This window comes from Myotis yumanensis, unplaced genomic scaffold (assembly GCF_028538775.1).
Source record: "Myotis yumanensis isolate MYYU_CA2020_CCGP unplaced genomic scaffold, mMyoYum1.0.hap1 SCAF_1, whole genome shotgun sequence".
Taxonomy (NCBI): Eukaryota; Metazoa; Chordata; class Mammalia; order Chiroptera; family Vespertilionidae; genus Myotis; species Myotis yumanensis.
Window position 1 is genome coordinate 150,557,267 of NW_027223752.1, and position 20,512 is coordinate 150,577,778.

Here is a 20,512-nt window from a genome sequence, read left to right on the forward strand (position 1 = left end):
AACACTGGCAGGGGACACGACATCATTTGGTTGTTAAATTCTGTGGCCTAGATTTACAACATGTGGAAAAGCTGGAAGCTGGGAGGCCTGGGGCTCGACTGAAGGTAGAGCGCATGTTCCTTGTCCAGGAGGGAGCCGCTCGGCTGGTGGACGCCATGTACGATTCCAAGGCCCCGTGGGCTAGAGGCTCTGGCTGATCAGGGAAGCCTGGAGTCTGGATTTTTGTAACTGTTGGCAACTAATTTTAATTTTAAAAACGGTGGGTCAATCACAACACAGAGGGTGCTGCTCGGCAACTCCTCAGGACAGACAGAAGTAGAGGGGGCACTTCTTGAAAGAGAGCCAGCCTAACCAAGGCAGGGAAGACCACAGCACTCACAAACGGGCGCATGTTCTCTAAGCGGAGTCTGTATAAATCTAGGTATCGTAACTTGTTAATACTGAATATCAATAAGGTGGTTGAAACTAAATGTTAAATGCTTTCGTTTAAAAAAAAAAAAAATAATGATCATATAAGGGCTATGTTTTACATCCCCAGTGCAGCTGAACTGTCAATGTCCAAAGTGATTAGTATGAGCGACCGCTGCCATAGTTGAGGACTTTTATGTGAAAATGTAGAGCAGTGGTTCCCAACCTTTTTTTGGCCATGCCCCACCTAAGCATCTCTAAATCCTGATGCCCCTCCTCCTTGGCATATAATTCTTATTATTCCAAAAGGAAGGAAGCCTAAAAGGCCATTAACACGGTCTAAACAAGCTTCCAAAGAACATGGCATCCATGAAAGAGAAAAATAAAAGAACGAAAGGACAGCTGAAGTACTGAGGAAAAAATCACTAAGAAATTGTTAAAAAACAATAATACAAAGTGATATGAAAAAATAGAAAATAAAGTTTCAAAACCTATAATAGAGAACTGAAATGCATAAATATGTCACAATATATGTTTATACACTATACGTGAGGACCCTAGAACCATAAGAAATGCAAAAAATTCACGGCTAATAAGTCATTCTCGAATTGCCCCCCTTAAAAATCAAATTGCCCCTCTGTGGGGCATGTGCCCCACGTTGGGAATGACGGATATAGAGTTTTACAAAATAATACATGAAAAAATGTATTAAAACTAGAACATATACCTCTGGGGCACAGTGGATAAATTAAGGGCCCTCCTGAATGTAGACACAGAAATTTATTTCTACCAGGGGAGTGTTTCTGCACGCGTGATCCCCGGACCAGGTTGTTGCTCAATAAAATTTATGGTCCCGGCCTCCCAACATACTAAACAGACATTTCTGGTGCAGAGCCTGAGAATCTCAAATCTGACATTCCTCCTGGATAAATTTTATTCCTATTGAAGTTTGAGTACAGAGTATACTGGACACAGAGTTAGGAAGCAAACTGCTGGGCAAATAACATTTGCAAAATTAGGATATCTCCCAAAAGTAGCAGGCATAAAAACGGTGACTTAAACAGAGGGAAAAAGTCAAGTACAATTCCTTTGATAATTTCTTTATTGAATTATCTTGTAATATGTTGTCAAGGCTTTTAACTTCTACTTGTTATTTGGATGGATAGTAGGTTGTGAATTAATGTGATTTCATATAGAGTTCAGAAACTATCTTAATTTTACATGTTTGACTTGAAGACTATGACTAGCTATAATCGATAACAAATACTACCTGCCAGGACTCTACACTAAGGCCTTCCAGGTATGCTTTTCATTTCAGTCATTCAAGAACAACCCCATAACACGGGTGCCATTGCTATGATAAAGATCGGGAAGCAGAAGGATTAAGTGATTTGCCCAAGGCCAGTCAGTGCCAGAGCTTTGAGTTTTTCCTAAGTTTTCTTAGCTCTAAATCCCACGGGAGTGAAGCCAGCGCAGCAGTGTGGATGTACTTAACGCCACTGACTGTAACTTAAAATTGGTTAAAATGGTAAATTCTACATTATGTACCGGTATATTTTACCACAATAAAAAAACGAGATGACCTAGTCATGAGAGTGAACGCAGAGAGGGCCGCTAGCAAGCACACCTTGCTTGAGGGTCCTGGAAACGTACAAGTTGAAAGAATGAAACGAGAACACTCCATGGCATGTGCTTTGAATCCTCATCTGGGAACAGGAGAGAGTGTGTCACCCTCTGCAGGGACAGATAAGGGTCTTTCTAAACCAGGGGTCCTCAAACTTTTTAAACAGGGGGCCAGTTCACTGTCCCTCAGACCACTGGAGGGCCGGACTATAGTTTAAAAAAAACTATGAACAAATTCCTATGCACACTGCACATATCTTATTTTGAAGTAAAAAAAACAAAATGGGAACAAATACAATATTTGTATTTGCATGTGGCCCGAGGGCCGTAGTTTGAGGACCCCTGTTCTAAACTGTGAAGGGCCCCACTTACTAGGGTCCGGATCTGAGCCATGTCTTTCTCTGAGACTTTTTTTCTCTGAGATCCCTCTCTTTTTCAACTTCTGAATAACTTTCTCCCCCTTTCCCAGTGACGGTGCTACACTGTGCTTTTGTTCTGATGAAAATGCAAAACCATAAAGTAAATCTGAGCTGGAGAACAGGAGGGCGGTCCTTAGAAGGTACTGACTGCCCTTGGCCAGGACTCCCACCTGTCACCTGGTCAGCCGACTCACTGCCAGCTGCTCTAGCAGCAGCAGAACTCAAGAGTTAATTTATTATCTGTTGCAAAAGAAACTGGACAATCAGGTGAATTCAGTCACAGCTTGATCCCTTCCACATAGATTCTGAAAATGCAAGATGTGGGACAGCTGGATAGGAAAGAAACAGCAAATACATTACTTACTTAAATAGAACCCGTTTTGGAATAAAGAGTAAATCAAGCAAACAGTTATCGTCCAAAAATAAATATTTGTGAGTAGCCTTTACATGTAAAATATCTGTTTTTAAGAAGCTTTCTATCACATTGAGAAGATAAACAGAAATAGATGATAGATTGATGGACAGCTGACTATGAACAAGGATTGGCAAAAGTAGGCTTACAGGAGAGTACGCAAAAACAGTTTTTCTTGTATTAGTATTTATTTGTTAACTATTGTATGACTTATTATTATTAACCTACTTTTGCCCACCCCTGTATGTATCTGTAGGTGGGGGAGCTATAGAAGATACTTCATAAATTCAAAATGAGTGAAATTCTACAGGTTTTCAGAGAAGAAGACATCACTGTGGGCCAAGATGATCAAGAAAGACTTTACAGAGGAGGTCAAAGTCTGACTAGATCTTGGAAGATGTTCAATATTCAGATAGGAAAAAAGGAATAAGGAGAACATTTGAGGCAGGAAGAAAAGCACGTACAAAGGCCCAGATGTGGTTAAATATTGGGTCTCTGTGGACCACCAGTGAACATGGGTCTGGCTGGAGCTGGGGATTAATATAGCACATCCAAGGAAGGCCTGACCACCACTCCCAACGCTTCTCTTCTGCCCTGTGCCAGGATACCCCTGCTGCCCGTGGTCAGGTGACTGTGCAGTGCCTACCTAGAATGGGCAGTGCTTAGTCCCTGGTCCCGCTGATGCTGGGTTTGGCTCCCTGACTTGTTTGGCCAACAGCATGTAGGTGGAAGGGTCCGTGCACAACTGTGAGCAGAGGACTTGCGAGGTGGTGGCATGTTTCCACGCATTCTCCTGCCCTTTCGCCACTCACCATGAGAAGGCTGTGTCACAAGTAGCTGCTGGGCTGAGGACAGTAAGAGGCATGCGGAACTACCTGAATGTGACTCACCATCCAGAGCCAAGAACAGCTGGCCTGCAGAGAGGAAATGTCTATAGCTGAAGTCACTGGGATCCCGAGGCTGTTCTTATGCATCCAAACCCTGACTAATACACACACCTACTCCGGCTGGTGAAAGGATCTAGGTACTGAAGCCAAGCGCTGACTCTGCTTTAAAACAGTAGCCTGGGGACCATACATGTGATTACTGATTACTGTATGACCTCTCCCGCTGGGCCTGGGCCTGGGTGGTCACGATGAAGCTTGGTGGGAGAGGGAGGTTGGAAAGGTGTGGAGGAAAGATGCCATGAGGCGCTTTTCTCTCTCCGTGGCTGGCACCCTGCTACACCTGAAGGGAAAGAGGAAGTTGTGTCTCTCTCTGTTCCTCCTTCAAGCAGCCAACGGTAAAACACAGCCACCACAAAATTTCAGTCAAGGAACAGAACAAACGAAGGACTGGAAACTGCCTAATGTATCAATAGTGATTATTGTCAGAGTGTGGGATCATGGATGATTTAAAGTTCCTCTCACAGTTTTCAACTTTTTAAAAACAATATGTTGATATTATATTTGAAGTCAGGGAAATAAAAGATTGTTATTAAGAGAAATAAAAGCCAATACCTTCTCTGAAACACAGATTTTCTGGAGACTAGCGATGAATGGCCAATGTGAACACGAAAGTGCTGCTCCCTCGCCAGACACAGTCCTCAGTCTGTAGGACTTTTTTTCAGGCACCAACACTGGTCTGTGCATAGCAGGGCTACATGCCAGCACAGCCAGGGAAACAAAACCCTTTAGGGTGCAGCTGACTTCCATGTGAACATCTGGCCCTTTCTCAGGAGGAGCAGACTCCCTGCGAGGAATCAACTGGGAAGAACTTTCCTAATGGCAACCAGACTGAAAAACGAAGCTGCTTCTTGAATAAAGCTGTTTTTATTAGGACAGGAAGGTTCTACTGCCCCCAAACACTTTACCCAAAAGAGGCAGTGCCACCCAGGTAAGAGGGGCCCCTGTCTTGACACCTCGCTGTAGAGGGTCCCGGTTCTGACCCTCAGCCAGCCACTCCCCTGCTCACTGTGAACCTACAGCAGCTCTAAAATATAAAACTTTAAATTGCCATGGAACTGTAGTGAATTTTTGTTGGATAGCTTTTTAAAATGTCAACATTTATAATATGCTGCACACTGCATAATTTGCATTTATTTAAACTGAGAAAAACTGTGTATGTCAACATACAAATGCGTGAGGTATACATAGCTTTTCAAACTTCTTCAAGGGAGTATCAAGCACAGAAGTTTGGTGTCCGTTCATAGAGGCATCTATGTGAGCAGAGATCTCTATGTGGGAAGAGACGAGTGAGCAGAATTGGCGGTCTGCCGAGAGGAAGGACAGGGCTTGTGGAGGGACAGAGTGACAGAGGGAAACAGGCTGAGGGAGGGCTGGGGTCAAGATGCTGCTGGCCGTGGTCCTCAGCTCCAGCCCCTGAAAGTCCTGGTCATGCTTCCTTTCATTCATCTGTATCTTTTCAAGAATCACTTTTGAAAAAATCCTAATTAGGGCAGTTTCTGTTCTTATGACCAAGCGAACCCCAATGACAGCTTGTGGCAGTGTCTGCGCACTCAGACTTCAGCGATGGCTCTGAAGAACCACTGACCATCTTGGATCCTCGCCAGGACCCAATCGTTAGGCTCATGCGTGGTTCCTGAACCTTAGGGGTGAAGCTAAAACAATGAGTGTTCCAAAGAGCTGAGAAGTCTCTCTTTAATGGAATAGGGCACAACAGAAACCAGTAAGGGAATTCATTGCTCTGTGTTTCCTCATTTTTAATGGGGTGATGTGTTATAAAATCCTGGTGGAATTCCTTTAAAAAATATATATATATTTTTTTTTATTGATTTCAGAGAGGAAGGGAGAAGGAAAGAGAGATAGAAACATCAATGATGAGAGAGAATCATCTACTGTCTGCCTCCTACATGCCCCCTACTGGGGCCTGAGCCCACAATCCAGGCATGTGCTCTGACCGGAATCACCTCAGTGCATGGCGCCAGAATCTATCTAATTCCTGAGTTTGAAACCAGAGTGTCATTGTCATTCCTGCCTCCTCCTTCTATGCTTCCCTATTATTCACCATATTTTGCAAGTTCTTCCTCCTACTAAACATCTCCCAGTGCCCTCCATTCTATTATCATCTCCTCTTGCTGGGCTTCTGTAACCATCTCTCCACAACAAGGCAGCTTTTGCTTTGCTTCCTCCAAGTCCATTCTCCATAGTGCAGAAACACCGAATTAGTTTTAAAATTTCCCTGCTGTGTATTTGTCTTTAAGACTTTTGGCCCACTTTTCAAGTTTTTTCTTTCTCGTTTAATCTCTATTTCATTCTTAGCCAGTTTAGGTGTTTGGTATCTATTCCTAAAGTTTTGGGTTTCTGGTAGGGTACATGAGAGGGACGTTAGTGTAAACCAACAGCTTGATGCCACTGGCCTTTGTACTGCTGCCAAACAGGAAGGCGCTGAGTCCTGGCCAGGTGTTAGGCCTCCACCAGCTTCGACAGGCATTGAGGTGGCAGAAAAAACAATGAACAGTACCTCTGCCTACTCTCAGTGGCTTCAGAATCTTCCATCTTATAACCTCCTGCAGATAACAATTCACTCATCATCTCTATTTCATAAATCATGTTTCTGTAAGAATGAAGTCCTAACCCTAAAGAGAAAAAAATACCCACTGCACAGAGGCATAGAGAGTAGGGATAAGGGCAAACCATGGACTTTGCCTGTTGACAGATATCGACTGTAGATCAATCTTGCCTGATCTAGGATGAGTGAAGAAGAACTAACATCATGCTTATGACAAAATACTGTAGGACCTCAGAAGAAATACCAATCTGAAAGACTTTACCAACAACCTATCTATACAATTAGTGAACTTCAGGATTCAGAAGCAGGTTGTAGGAAATTGTTACCTCCAGGAGAAGGTGGTAAGATAGATAGAAAAGTATTTCCGGGGGAAGGGTCTCATGCAAACTCAACCTGGAAAATGGTCCAAATACTATCCATGAAGAGTACTGATCCCTCCCACATGATTGCTGAAGCTATTCGGGGTCTTTTTTAATTTCAGATGAATTTTTGGAGAATTTGTTCTATGTCTTTGAATGTTTTGGAATAGTCTGAGGAAGATAGGTTTTATTTCTTATTTGAATGTTTTGTAAAACTCCCCTGTGAAGCCACCTGGTCCTGGGCTTTGGTTTGTTGGAAGTTTTTGATTACTGCTTCAATTTCCTCCATAGTTATTGGCCTATTCAGATTTTTTGATTTCTCTTGGTTGAGTTTTAGAAGGTCGTATTTTTCTAGAAATATGTACATTTCTTCTAGGTTGACCAGTTTGTTTGAGTTGCTCATCGTATTTCTGTGGGGTCTGTTGTTTTTACACCTCTTTTGTTTCTGATTTTGTTTATTTGGGTCCTCTCTCTTTGCTTCTTGGTGAGCCTGGCTAGAGGTTCATCAATCTTGTTTATCCTTTCAAAGAATCAGCTCTTGGTTTCATTGGTCTTTTGTATTTTTTTTTTGGTCTCTATGTCATTTATTTCCACTCTGATCTTTATTATTTTCTTCCTTCTGCTCACTCTGGGCTTTTTTTTGTTGCTCTCTTTCTAATTCTTCAAGTTGCAGAGTTAGATGGTTTATTACCAGTTTTTCTTGTTTTTTGAGGTAGGCCTGTAATGCTATGAACTTCCCTCTCAGGATTGTTTTTACTGTATCTCAAAGATTTTGGATTGTTGTGTTTTCATTGTCTTTTGTTTCCAGGATGTTTTTTTATTTCTTCTTTAATCTCTTTGGTAACCCACTCATTGTTTAATAGTATGCTATTTAGCCTCCAAGTAATTGAATTTTTGTGATTGTTTTTACTGTAGTTGATTTCTAATTTTATGTCATTGTGATCTGAGAAGATGCTTGATATGATTTTAATCCTCTTGAATTTGGAGAGACTTTGCCTGTGTCCCAATATGTGGCCTCTTTGAAAATGTTCCATGTGCACTTGAGAAGAATGTATATTCTGTAGTTTTGGGGTGGAATGTTCTGAAGATGTCAATTAAGTCTATCTGATCTAGTGAGTCATTTAGGATTGAAGTTTCTTTGCTAATTTTTTGTCTAGAGGATTGAGCCAGTGATGTTAATGGGCTATTAAAGTCTCCTACTATAATTGTGTTGCTGTCAATCTCTTCCTGATGTCTTCTAGAAGTTTTTTTTATGTATTTGGCTACTCCTGCATTGGGCACATAAATGTTTACCAGAGTTATTATCCTCTTGTTTTATTGATCCCTTTAGAATTATGAAGTGGCCTTCCTTGTATCTTGTTATGGTCTTCACTTTGAGGTGTATTTTGTCAGCTATAAGTATTGCTACCCCTGTTTTTTTTTCATTTCCACTTGCCTAATAGATATTTTTCCATCCCTTCAAGTTCAGTCTGTGTGAGTCCTTTGTGCTGAAGTTAGTCTCCTGTAGACAGGATATGTATTTGTCATGTTTTCTTATCCATTCAGTCACTCGATGTCTTTTGATTGGAGCATTTAATTCATATTATGTTTAATGTTATTATTGATAGGTACTTGTTTGTAGCCATTTCTGTACTTTATGCCTGTATTCCTTCCTCCCTTTCTATTTCTTCTTTTTACAGCACTGCCTTTAGCATTTTTTGCATTGCTGGCTTGGTAGTGATAAACTCCTTTAGCCTTTTTTTTGTCTGAGAAGCTCCTGATTTCCACTTCAATTTTGAATGATAGTCTTGCTGGATAGAGTATTCTTGGGTTCAGACCTTTGCTTTGCATCACTTTGTATACTTCATTCCATTCCCTTCTAGCTTGATGTGTTTCTGTTGAGAAATCATTTGATAATCTGATGAGGGATCCTTTGCAAGTAACTCTCTGTCTCTCTCTTGCAGCCTTTAAGATTCTCTCTTTGTCATTAACATTTGCCATCGTAATTATGACATGTCTTCGTGTGGGTCTTTTGGGATTCATCTTGCTTGGGACTCTGTACTTGTGTAACTTCTTTCTTCCCCATATCAGGGAAATTTTCTGTTATTATTTCTTCAAATAGATTCTCTAAACCTTGCTGCTCTTCTTGTCCTTCTGCCACCCCTATTATACGTATGTTACTTTGTTTTGTGTTGTCCCAAAGCTCCCTTAGGCTTTCCTCCTGCTTTTTAATTTTTTTCTCCAGTTGCTGTTCAGATTGGGTTTGTTCCTCTACCTTTTCTTCTAATTCACTAATTCGGTCCTCTGCTTCTTCTAGTCCACTGCTAAAACCTTCCATGACACTTTTGATTGTAGCTATATCACTTTTGATTTCTTTCTGATTTTTGCATAGGTTGTTGATTTTCTCGTCCACCCGTTTTATGAACTGTATGACCATTACTTTGCATTCTTTTTCTGTCATGTTGATTGCCTCAGTTTCACTTATTTCCTGTCTTGGTGATTCCTCTTTTCCTTTCCTTTCCTCTGGGTTTTGTTGTCTCCCCATTCTAACTATCACCAGAAGGTACAATCACTAAGTTGTGGTGGCCTGGGCCATGTGCTATGGAAGCTTTGTACCACCTAAGTGTCACTGAAGAGCTCTGACACCAAGATGTGTGGCTGCCCTGGGTCGGTGGGAGTCCTGCTTGCCCAGGATAAGAGTCACTGGCACTCAGTGCAGCCTTGTGCATACACCTAGAATCAGAGACCCCGCCTGCACGGTGCTGAAAGAGACCCTGCTGTTGTGTGCCAAAAATCCGAGTCCCCTAGCATGCACCGGGAGTCAGTTTCCCCCTGTTCCCGCACTGAGAATAGAGTATTGCAGTCTTTATCGCTTGGTGCGGCCTAGCACTGAGAATCAGGCCCCTATGTGGGCATGCGCTGAGTACTGGAGTCACTGGCTCTTAGTGTGTGTGTACACGGAATCAGGGAACCCGTGTGCGGGTGATGAGAAACAGAGTCAAGTCACTGGTGCTCAGTGCTGCCTCTCGTGTGGAGAATGAGGGTCTCCGGTCTGCTTGGGGGACCAGGTTGCACAGCTGCCCTGTGTCAGTGGGAGGTCCACTCCTGCACTGCGGGAGACAGGCTTCCATGTGCCCGCACCCAGCAGGTTCTCCGCTGATTGAAGGGGCAGGGCAGGCTGGCATGTAGATCACCAACGTGGCAGCGCATACTGCCCATCAAGGCAGGGGCAGGTTGTCCGGGGGCCAAGGTTCAAGTATGCTGGGTCGCTAAGACTGTCTTGTGTGATTGGGGGCATTGGGTCCCAGCAGTGGGGCTGTGTGCACTTGTCTGTCACCTAAGGGACCTAGGGCATGGCTGCTCCCTTCAGTCTCCTCCTGAGGAGCACCCTGGGCTCCTCCTAAATGGCGTGCTCTCCAATCGCAAGCAGAGGGAAGTGCCCGATCGAGCAGCATGCGGCCGTGGCGGGCAGCTCCTCCATCAGGGGTACCCAAATAGCCTGACTGTAGTTCCCCCACTGACCAACAGATGTCCACTCACATTCATACCCATTGACACTCTCCCTCACCCCCACTCACCCACTCATATTCTTACTCTCGCTCCCATGCCTGCTGCCATGTTGGTCCTCTCGCTGGGTACTATTCTTATAGACTCAATATGGAGGAGTGATGCAAGTGGTGGCCCTGAATGTAACTTCCCAAACTTAGGTATGCGTGTGGTTGTGTTACAGGATAGCAAGAAGCTAGAAAAATTCCAAGGCAGGAGGAATAGGGAAACTGAGACAAGAAAATTAAACAAGGCCAAACAATTTGGCAGCCTGCAGCCAGCTTGCAAATATCAAGCCCTTACCTTCTCCCAGCCAAGGACACTTGAGAGCAAATGATTAATGTATCTCCAAAGACAGAAAATCCAGCAGTATTGGGGCTCGGAAAGATAATCACAAATCATGGGAAGTACAACAAAGAAAAAGGGGGATCTTGAAATTTAATTTGTACCAAGATATTTGGCAGAGAAATTTAAAAAATCTACAGATAGAAAAATATATAAGGCAACCTCCCTCCCCGCAACTAGCTCCTCAGATTAGCCAAGAGAGCCCATTCATACTTTACGCCAGATGATAAATTTACTTGCTTTGCTCCTTTAATAAATGTGCGTGTTTTACTTTCCTAATAAATTTAACACAATTATCTGGAGTTACTCGTTTGAATTCATTCATACAACAAGACAGGAATTGAGGAGAGGACAGCCCTCCCTCCTGCCCTCCCCACTCCCCAAACCCCACCCTCTGACTCAGGAGGCTGTTCAACAACACCTCTCTGGTGTCTGTGGGAGGTGCCTATAACAGCTGTTCCGGTAGAGACCACATTTCCCAGCTTCCCTTATAGTTCAATATCACCATGTAACTAAGTTCTGATCAATGGGATATAAGCAAAGTAAAAGGGCCATTTCCAGGTCTTTCCAGTAAGAAGTCTGGTGGTGTACTCCCTTGGCTCTGTCCTCCCCTTAGACAGACTGGAAACGGCCAGGTGGAAAGCAGCGTTGGACCTAGAGCTGGAAGTCCCATGTTCAGCATTGCAGAACCATTCTACTAAATCTTCCAACCTATGTCTGGGCTGGTATGTGAGGAAGAAATAAGCTTCTAGTTCAGATGGCATTCTAACTAACAGAGGCATTAAAGTGTGGGGTCGAAGGCAGTTATGGTTTGAAGACTTTGTATTTTTGTTTGCTATTTGTCACAAACAACAGTATTTAATTGCTTTGTTGTCAATCTGCCACCACACAACTAGGGAAGACCCTCGAGAAAAGCACAGTACAGGGGAAAGAACATTTTCCTGTAAGAAAGCTGCTCTAGAGTATCCTTTAATTCTGACTATAGTAAATGAGACTTGGGTTTTTTTTTTTTAACCTGTAATATCTAAAGGTGTCTGGATGTTTCCAAGGCTCTCATCTGTGTCTACTATAGTTAAATTCTTTGCTTTCCTGAAAAGACTAAATGACCATCATGCAATTACAGTCAGCTGGAAGCCACAGTGGGAAAGCCTAGACTTCTGTGACATCCTTGTACACACAACTTGAAGGAAGCTTTTAAAATACGGAGAATAATGCTTTTTATTACGTAGACTATAGAACTAAAGCACAAGAAGTTGTGCATTTTCCAGGTGTGCCTTTTGGCATTCCTGCATCAATAAGCTCCAAATATGAAGAACAAAGAAAAAAGTATCTTCAAAATATGAAGCATTAATGGCCCAGGGTGCATAAAGGTATATTGAGTTAATGTAGCCAAAGAGAAGTAAGGACACAAAAGAAGGACTAGTTAATGGATTGATGTGTTTTGGGTAATGAATCAAAAGAAACAAAATGGATTATTTTCTTTCTGGATCTCTCAAAGGGCTCTTAGTTTTCATATGGCCTAAGAGTTGAGTTTATGCTTCTTTGAAAGGAATACATTTGTGATATTTTGTGAGGTAATGAATGATGCAATTATCTGGAGTTACTTGTTTGAATTCATTCATACAAGAATGAATTCCACAGGTGACATTTAAAAAACCCTCCACTTTTTATATGGCTTATTGATAAACAAGTTATCTTACCTGGGGGTTTTTAAATACAGCATATTTTTCCTCTTTCTTCAAAAATACCACTTTATTTTCTGTGTCTCTTGTCCAGTCTGATAAGACTTCAACAACATTTTCATGGTCTTCAAAAAACCTTTCTGATGAAATAAGAAAAACAAGACAGTATTGAGTTAAGCAAAATGCCTCATACTTCACACAGTGTTTTCTTTTTATTTTTTAAGTTTTATTGTTTAAGGTATTACAAATAGTAGTACATATGTCTCCTTTTTTTTCCCCATTGACCTCACCCCAGCCTCCCCTACCCCCCTGCCACATGCTTTCACCCCCCCCCCCCGCCCAGTTTCTTGCATTTGTTGGTTGTGCTTACATGCATGCATACAAGTCCTTCCGTTGATCTCTTACCTCCCTAACCCTCCCCTACCCTCCTGCTATAGTTTTACAGTCTGTTCACACAGGTTTTTAGAAACTCCTATTTCTTAGATGATGTCACATTGTAACATTCCTGTTACATTAACTCGTTAGTGTATCAGGTCTTCAACTTCTTTTCCACAAAAAACATGGTAGATGAACCTACACTATAGTAATAATGGTCAGCTATTGGATTTTTTACTGTGAATAGTTTCAGGTAGAGTAAACATTCTCTCTGTAAAGAGGGTAATTAGGCAATAATTGGTTTAAACAACTGTGAGATATGCACTCTAAAACATCATTCCTTAAACTCTTAAAGAATACATGTATATTGGAACCAAACCTAAACATAACGGAAGGCTTTCACTTTTGTACTTGACTCAGAGTTGACAAAAACTTCAAGAGGTTCTTTCAGTGTAGGCCATTGCCTCCAGAAATAAATTTCTCTAAAAGCTTCTGTGGGAACCACGTCAGGGTCCTTGGATAGTCAAGACCAATGGAAGCACGGAGGCCTGGTTGTCAATACACCAGAATGGCCAAGGCCGCTGTGAACATGAGCCTAATCGGGGTGCCCAAGGCCAAGACACCATGAGCAGGTGCAAGGACACACGGTACGCTGTGCCCTTCTGCAGCCAAAATGATTGATGCCACTGTTGGCAACTAGCCTTCTTTGACCAGGAGTCTGCTAGAGAGAGAGCAGCTGAGCTGAGGTTAGAGAGCTCAGGGAAGAGAGGCGATAAGACAGAGGATGTCGCTCCTGTGTGTGCAGTAGAGAAGAGAGCTCAGCCGGAGCTGAGAGCTGGTATTGCTATGATGTAAGGCTAAGAGCTCAGAGAGAGCTCAGATATAGCTACCATGTTAACCAGCCAGTGTGTTGAGAGAGAAACTCGGAGGTAGTTACTATGTGAGGCTACAGAGACCAGCCAGTGTGCTGGGCAGGGGAGATGGGAGAGACTGCTGAGCCAGAGAGCTCAGGTACCGCTATGAGGTGATGCGGTGAGTCTAGGGGGCAGCGTGTGGCTGCTCAGATAATAGCTGTGGGTACAGAGACTAATGCTGTTTTTGTGGGAAAGATGTACATGTTAACCAGCCAGTGTCAGGCTGCCTGCCTGAATGGACTTTGCTGTGGAGAATTGTTTTGTCTGATGGCTATATGGCCCACTGGCTTTTGTAATAAAGACTCATTCTCATACACCCACAACCTCTCATGGCTTCTCCGTCTGCCCTGGCGCCAAGAACTGAATCATACTCAGCTCTCCAGAGCACCAGAGCTCATGCAGGGCTCCTGCTGTCTCTGACAGCTTCTAAAACAGGAAATTCTCTATGCCACCAAGCTCTCCAGGGAGATAATTGTTCTGTGAGTGGTATTAAGAATGAGAAGTAATTTTTCTTTCTTCTTTTTTTTTTTTAAACTAGAACAATTTCTATCAACACTACTTTGCTCATTGGGGTAGAGCCTCTTCAACTAGACAAAGTATCAGACATTAGGCGAGTGGAAGGGAGAAAGGGGAAATGGACAGTGATGTGAAGCAGAATTAAACTGTAGTTAAAAATGGGAACGCCAAAGAAACATTAGCAGACAGATACCCAGACCGTCCATAATCTGCTCAGTTTATAAGCACACAGTACGAAGTATCATCCTGTCACTTTCTTTCCCTTAGGCGCCACTAGAGAGTGACAGTAATAATGCTTACTTTCCCCAAGGTCTGCCACCTGCTATAATTTTGCCTCTTCATTTCTTCCCCACTAAGAAATGAAGAGACAAGAACTGAATCTGGCAGAAGGGAAGTGATGTTTCGGAAGTCTTGATGGCCTTCAACCAAACTCTTCTGGATAGACAAAAACCCATATTAAAGCAAACCCAAAGATTTTGGGGACTTACCAAGTTGTAGTTCTGGGTATATTTCATAAAGACACCAGTCTACACTGCAGTCACAATGGGTTTTCTCAAAAAGGTTGTCTAGAACGTCTCGGGCCAGTTGCCGCTCATCCACCATCAGCGACTTCGTGCTGTTATCATTCATGTGCACCTTGACAACCAGCTGAGGATAAAGCCACAGGGCAGCCACTCATTGTCAGCCACTGAAGAAGGCCACCAAGATTAAAGGTTTCAAAGTTGCTATTGCTTCTGCTAATTTAAATAAGAAAGTGTCCCACGAATGGACTCAATATGAATTCACTCACACTCTGAACACTTGTTTAAGGTGCTAGGAATATAGAGGTGGAGAAACCAATTCACAAAAGTAGAAAAATGTACAATAAACAAAGTCCTTGCCCGGCAAGAGATTGCATTCTAATGAGGGGCAGAAGACAAACAGAACCAAGGTAGTGCTGACTTCCTGTTTTCCTGACATTTGTCTGTTACTTATTCAGGTTCATCCTGGAGCCCAGAAGCATTTCTTGTTTGAAAGCCACACCTGTATCTTTGTAACAAATTCTTCTCTTTTGTTTGGCTGGAGTGGGGGTCCCTTTTCATGCAACCCAAGAATTCTAAGACAATCACTGCCCAACCCCCAGCCTGCAGTGCACACAACTACTCCACACACAACCAGTAGAGAAATCCTGTAAACATCACCAACCAGAACCATCTGATACTCTTAAATTTCTACCCTTTTTTTTTTCTTTCAGAGAGTGGAAGGGAGGAGGATAGACAGGAAGAGAGAAACATCAGTGTTAGAGAGACACATTGATTGGTTGCCTCCCATATGTGCCCTGACCAGGGTTGGGGATTGAGCCTGCAATCAACATACAAGGTACGCGCCCTTGACTGGAATCGAACCTGGGACCCTTCAGCCCGAGGGCCGATGCTCTATCCACTGAGCCAAACCACTAGGGCTTAAATTTTTATTCTAACTTGAAAAATTAGAAAGGGAAGTGTGAAATAGCTACAGACAAGTTCTGCCTATTTTGTTTCCCTAGGTTTGGTCATGGTAATTCACAAATGAGATTCATCATTATTTAAAAAGTGATTAGGTGGACTGGAGAAAGATGCCATACAAATGGTAACATTTCTTCCTCCCTAAAAGTTTGGGTTAGATTCTGAACAAGCTGGGAAACTACCCCTCCAGTCTCACTTCCACCTAATCTGATTTTCAGAACATCATGTTGTCAACAGAGTGAAGGTGCAGTTCCCACCGATTGTTATGCAGAGTTACTGATAGCAACCAAGGACGTGGGCGGTGATAAAAATCTGGGTTAGAAGCAGGCAAAGACCACAGGTGGAAGCTTCATGTAGTGCAAGCATGTCAAACTCAAAGGCTAACATGGGCCAAATAAACGAGGCATGTGGCCCGTGAGCCGCGAGTTTGACATGCCTTGTCTTCCCAAGTGTCAAAATGTAGAAATCAGGCAGAAAAAGTGCATTTCTGGCTCCTGGTACCATTCAAATTCAGGCTTCCTAGGAACACCTTTTCCACCTTGAAAACCTGTAGCTCAGAAACCTCTAGTTGGATAGTTGCTTTCACTCATGTTTGTCTTCTGCTGCATTTAAAATGATAGGTCCAGTGCCAAAGACACATTCACCCGACTTACGAAATAAGGCCTAGAACTGTGGTCGGCAAACTGCGGCTCGCGAGCCACATGCGGCTCTTTGGCCCCTTGAGTGTGGCTCTTCCTAAGCCTTAGGAGTATCCTAATTAAGTTAATAACAATGTACCTACCTATATAGTTTAAGTTTAAAAAATTTGGCTCTCAAAAGAAATTTCAGTCGTTGTACTCTTGATATTTGGCTCTGTTGACTAATGAGTTTGCCGACCACTGGCCTAGAGGATTACACGGAAAAAGAGATATTCCTTAAATAGTGGTCTTTACTATGATTTATTTTCTATGGAAGGCATACCCATTGATCTCTGCTGAGAATTACTGCAATAAAGCAGCAATTTTCAATGTTTTTCATCTCATAGCACACAGAAATGAATTTCTAAAATTCTGCGGCACACCAAAAAATATATTTTTTGCTGATCTGACAAAAAAAAAAGGTATAATTTTGATTCATTCACACTGGATGGCTATTGTTGTCTTGGCTGTTGTCATTTTCTTATTTGACAATCTAAGGGAAAAGAGATCAGTGCCCCTGACTAAATAGTCAGGTATTGCATGTCTTAAGAGTTCTTGTGGCACACCCATTGAAAATCGCTGCCATAATGTAGCTTCATATCCTAGGAAACATTGCCAATGCTGGGATTTAGAAGACTTAATTTTCCTGGTGGAAAAATTAATGATATTTGACCACATTTCATTCTTACTTAGGAAATCTTGAGAAAATAAAACATGCTGGTGTTTTATTTTTATATATAGAGAAAAAAATAAATCACCTAATTTGACGATGAAAGATTTTTTTTTGCATAAATTGCAAACTAAATTTAATCCACATGTAGTTATGAATGCCCCTAATTATAAAACTTAGAAAATAAGAAAACCAAGAGAAGGCTGGTAATTTTTATCAAGAATGAATCATATTTATTATTTTTCACAGCTTCCATCTCATTTACAAACTGAAGAGTATACTAACACATAACACTGCTAAGAGTAACTAACACATAACACTGCTAAATCACAGTGATACACTATAGGTAAAATGATTCAAGAATGAAAAGCTTCCCTTTTCTAATCCAATATAGTATCAATTTTCAACTGGTGTGCCATAAGAATTTTTAAAACATGCAATACCTGACTACTTAGTCAGGGGCACTGGCCTCTTTTCCCTTAGATTGTCAAATTAAAAAATGACAATGATTCTCATCATTGATGTTTCTATTTCTCTCTTCTTCTCCCTTCCTCTCTCTGAATTCAATAAAAACATATTTTAAAAAAAGAATCAACTAATGAATGCATGAATAAGTAGAACAACAAATCGATGCGTGTTATTCTTTCTCTTTCTCTCTCTAAATACCAATCAATTTAAAAAAAGTCTGGATCCAGGGATAGTCATGGAATATTATTGAATATCAATCAACATGTATTGAACACTTTTATTCAAAGGACCATGAACATAAAGTCCAATGCCCTACGTCAGGGGTCCTCAAACTTTTTAAACAGGGGCCAGTTCACTGTCCCTCAGACCGTTGGAGGGCCGGACGACAGTTTAAAAAAAAACTATGAACAAATTCCTATGCACACTGCACATATCTTATTTTGAAGTAAAAAAACAAAACAGGAACAAATACAATATTTGTATTTGTATTTGCATGTGGCCCGCGGGCCGTAGTTTGAGGACCCCGGCCCTATGTGAAAACAATGATTCACCCAACTCTTTTCATTGTGAGACGCTCTTAAGGAGTCTCAGCATCAGATGGCATGTGCTTCAGAAATTGAAATAAGACAAAACTGTTTCATCTTTCTCTCTATTTATCAATTAACCACTAATAACTTTAATTAGGTATATGCTTCTACTAAGGTTAAATACAGGTGTTTCTGTTATAATATAACGAATGTACTCCTGAAAAACCTATGCTCTACAAAAACATGCACAGTAACACTACAGGTTTATTGGGGAAAAGGTTAGGGGCAATCTCTCAAACCTGCAGCAGTCTCTGAAACAAGAGCACTACTGGGCGATTAACTTGGACATCCAGGGCAGGCAGCGAGGCTGGAGGCTGCCTCAGGGAATATGAAAAATGCACAAAAGCAATCTCAGAAATGCTGAGATGGAGGCAAGGCCAACAGAAGCTGAGCTCTGACCCAGTGAAGGTGGGCTCAGATGGTGGCGCCCCCTGCTGTTAGCTAACAGCGGAACCAGAGAGGCCCCTTGAGTGTGAGGGAACCCTGGGTGGAGAGGCTTGAAAACGTCCACATGTATATTAACATAAGTCTCCTTTTTATCAATCACGCAGGAGCTAGCTGACGTCCTAGAAAGAGCACCTGTATCATTTATCTGTGTCCTTAAATTTAAAAAATTATAATTATTTGGAAAGTAGCACTTGGCATTTTATTCTTTAGTAATGAAGTGTAATAAAATGCCATTAATTTAACTCCCCCATGCAAAAGTGATACATAGCTTACCTTCTTGACCTTGGCCTCTTTCAGTTTTTCCAATGCCAGCTTAATTTTATCAGCCTTCGCCTGGGCTTCTTCTTCTTCCTGTAAAATGACACCCAACCCAGTCCATTAAAGAATACCAGCAAGTAAGCACCTGTGCCATGGCTAGTGTCTTAGTTACTTTATGTTAGCAAAAGGCTATATTATAGGGCACCAAACTTCACATGATCGATTTTCAGAATTAAGTAACCATAACAAAAATCTCCAGCCTAAAAATATAGGCTAGCAGAACTTCAAATATTTGATCCAAAAAAATCTCTGCTTGGCTCAAACCTTGGGTATAACCTGAGGAGTCTACAGGTGTATCTCAAGGGATTTGAGCACTTCCAGAAATTATATGCTTTAAAAAAAAACCCACAACATTTTAAGTGTACAGTTTCAGTGGCACTAAGTATATTCACATTTTGTGCAACCATCACCACCATCCATCTCCAGCACTATTTTTATATGAGATACTTAGAGCAGTTAAATTCATAGAGATAGATGCCCTAACCGGTTTGGCTCAGAGCGTCGGCCTGCAGACTGAAGGGTCACAGGTTCGATTCGGTCAAGGGCATGTACTTTGGTTGTGGGCACGTCCCCAGTAGGGGGTGTGCAGGAAGCAGCTGATTGATATTTCTCTCTCATCGATATTTCTAACTCTCTATCCCTCTCCCTTCCTCTCTGTAAAAAAAATCAATAAAATATATATTTTTAAGAATTCATAGAGATAGAAAGTAGAATAGTTGCCAGGGGCTTCAGGGAAGGGGGGATAGGGAATTATCATTTAATAGGTATACAGTTTCAGCCCCAGCTGGGTGGCTCAGTTGGTTGAAGTGTCATCGGTACACCAAAGGTTTTGCGTTCAAATCTAAACAGGGCACATACCTAGGTTGTGGGTTTGATCCCTATCCCCAAGTGTACAGGAGGCAACCAATCTACGTGCCCACCCCCTCAAATCAATAAAAAACATATCCTAAAAAACATATCCACAAGAAAGAAGAAAATGCCGCCATTTATTACAATGTGGATGAACTTTGGGCATTATGTTAAGTGAGATAAGTCAGACAGAGAAAGACAAATACTGTATGATCTCACTTAAATGTGGAATCTAACCATAGAAACAGAGAATAGAGTGGTGGGAGCTAGGGCATGGGAGATGAGGGAAATAGGGAGATGTTGCTGAAGAGGTATAAATTTCCAGTTATACGGTAAGTTTGGGGGATCTAACGTACAGCATGGTGGCTACAGTAAAAAATGCTGTATTATATACTTGAAAGTTGCTAAGACAGTAGATCTAAATGTTCTCACCACATATACACAAATAAGGTAACTAGAGTGATGGAGGTGTTAACTAATCTTATTGTGAAATCATTTCACAATCTCTGATTCAAATCATCGTGTTGTACACCTTAAACTTACAGAATATTATGTTAAATACAGAATATTATGTTAAATATTATGAAATGAAAAAAAAGAGCCTCTGCTTTATATGGATCACCAATTTAAAAAATAAATATGTTTTTATTGATTTTTAGAGGGCGAGGGATAGAGATAGAAACATCAATGAGAGAGAAACATCATCGACTGGCTGCCTCCTGTACCCCTGCTACTGGGGATCAGGCTGCAACCAGAGCATGTGCCCTGACCAGGAATTAAACTGTGACCTCTTGGTTTCTGGGTTGACGCTCAACCAGTGAGCACACTGGCCGGGCTATGGATCACCAATTTTTAAATAATTTTTCTACAATAAATACACAATATAGCAATGAATGTGATTTAATATTTGATTTATATTTAATA

The 20,512-nt window shown here is 41.7% G+C and overlaps 1 protein-coding gene across 1 annotated transcript in view; it reads right to left on the minus strand.

Annotated features, from left to right (window-relative positions):
* The window catches only part of APBB1IP (amyloid beta precursor protein binding family B member 1 interacting protein), a 103,557-nt gene that overhangs the window by 27,977 nt on the left and 55,068 nt on the right, over positions 1-20,512 (minus strand). Inside the window, 3 exon segments of the mRNA XM_070433183.1 lie at positions 12,302-12,423; positions 14,577-14,736; positions 18,695-18,772. Of these exon segments, the coding sequence (XP_070289284.1) occupies positions 12,302-12,423; positions 14,577-14,736; positions 18,695-18,772 (360 nt within the window).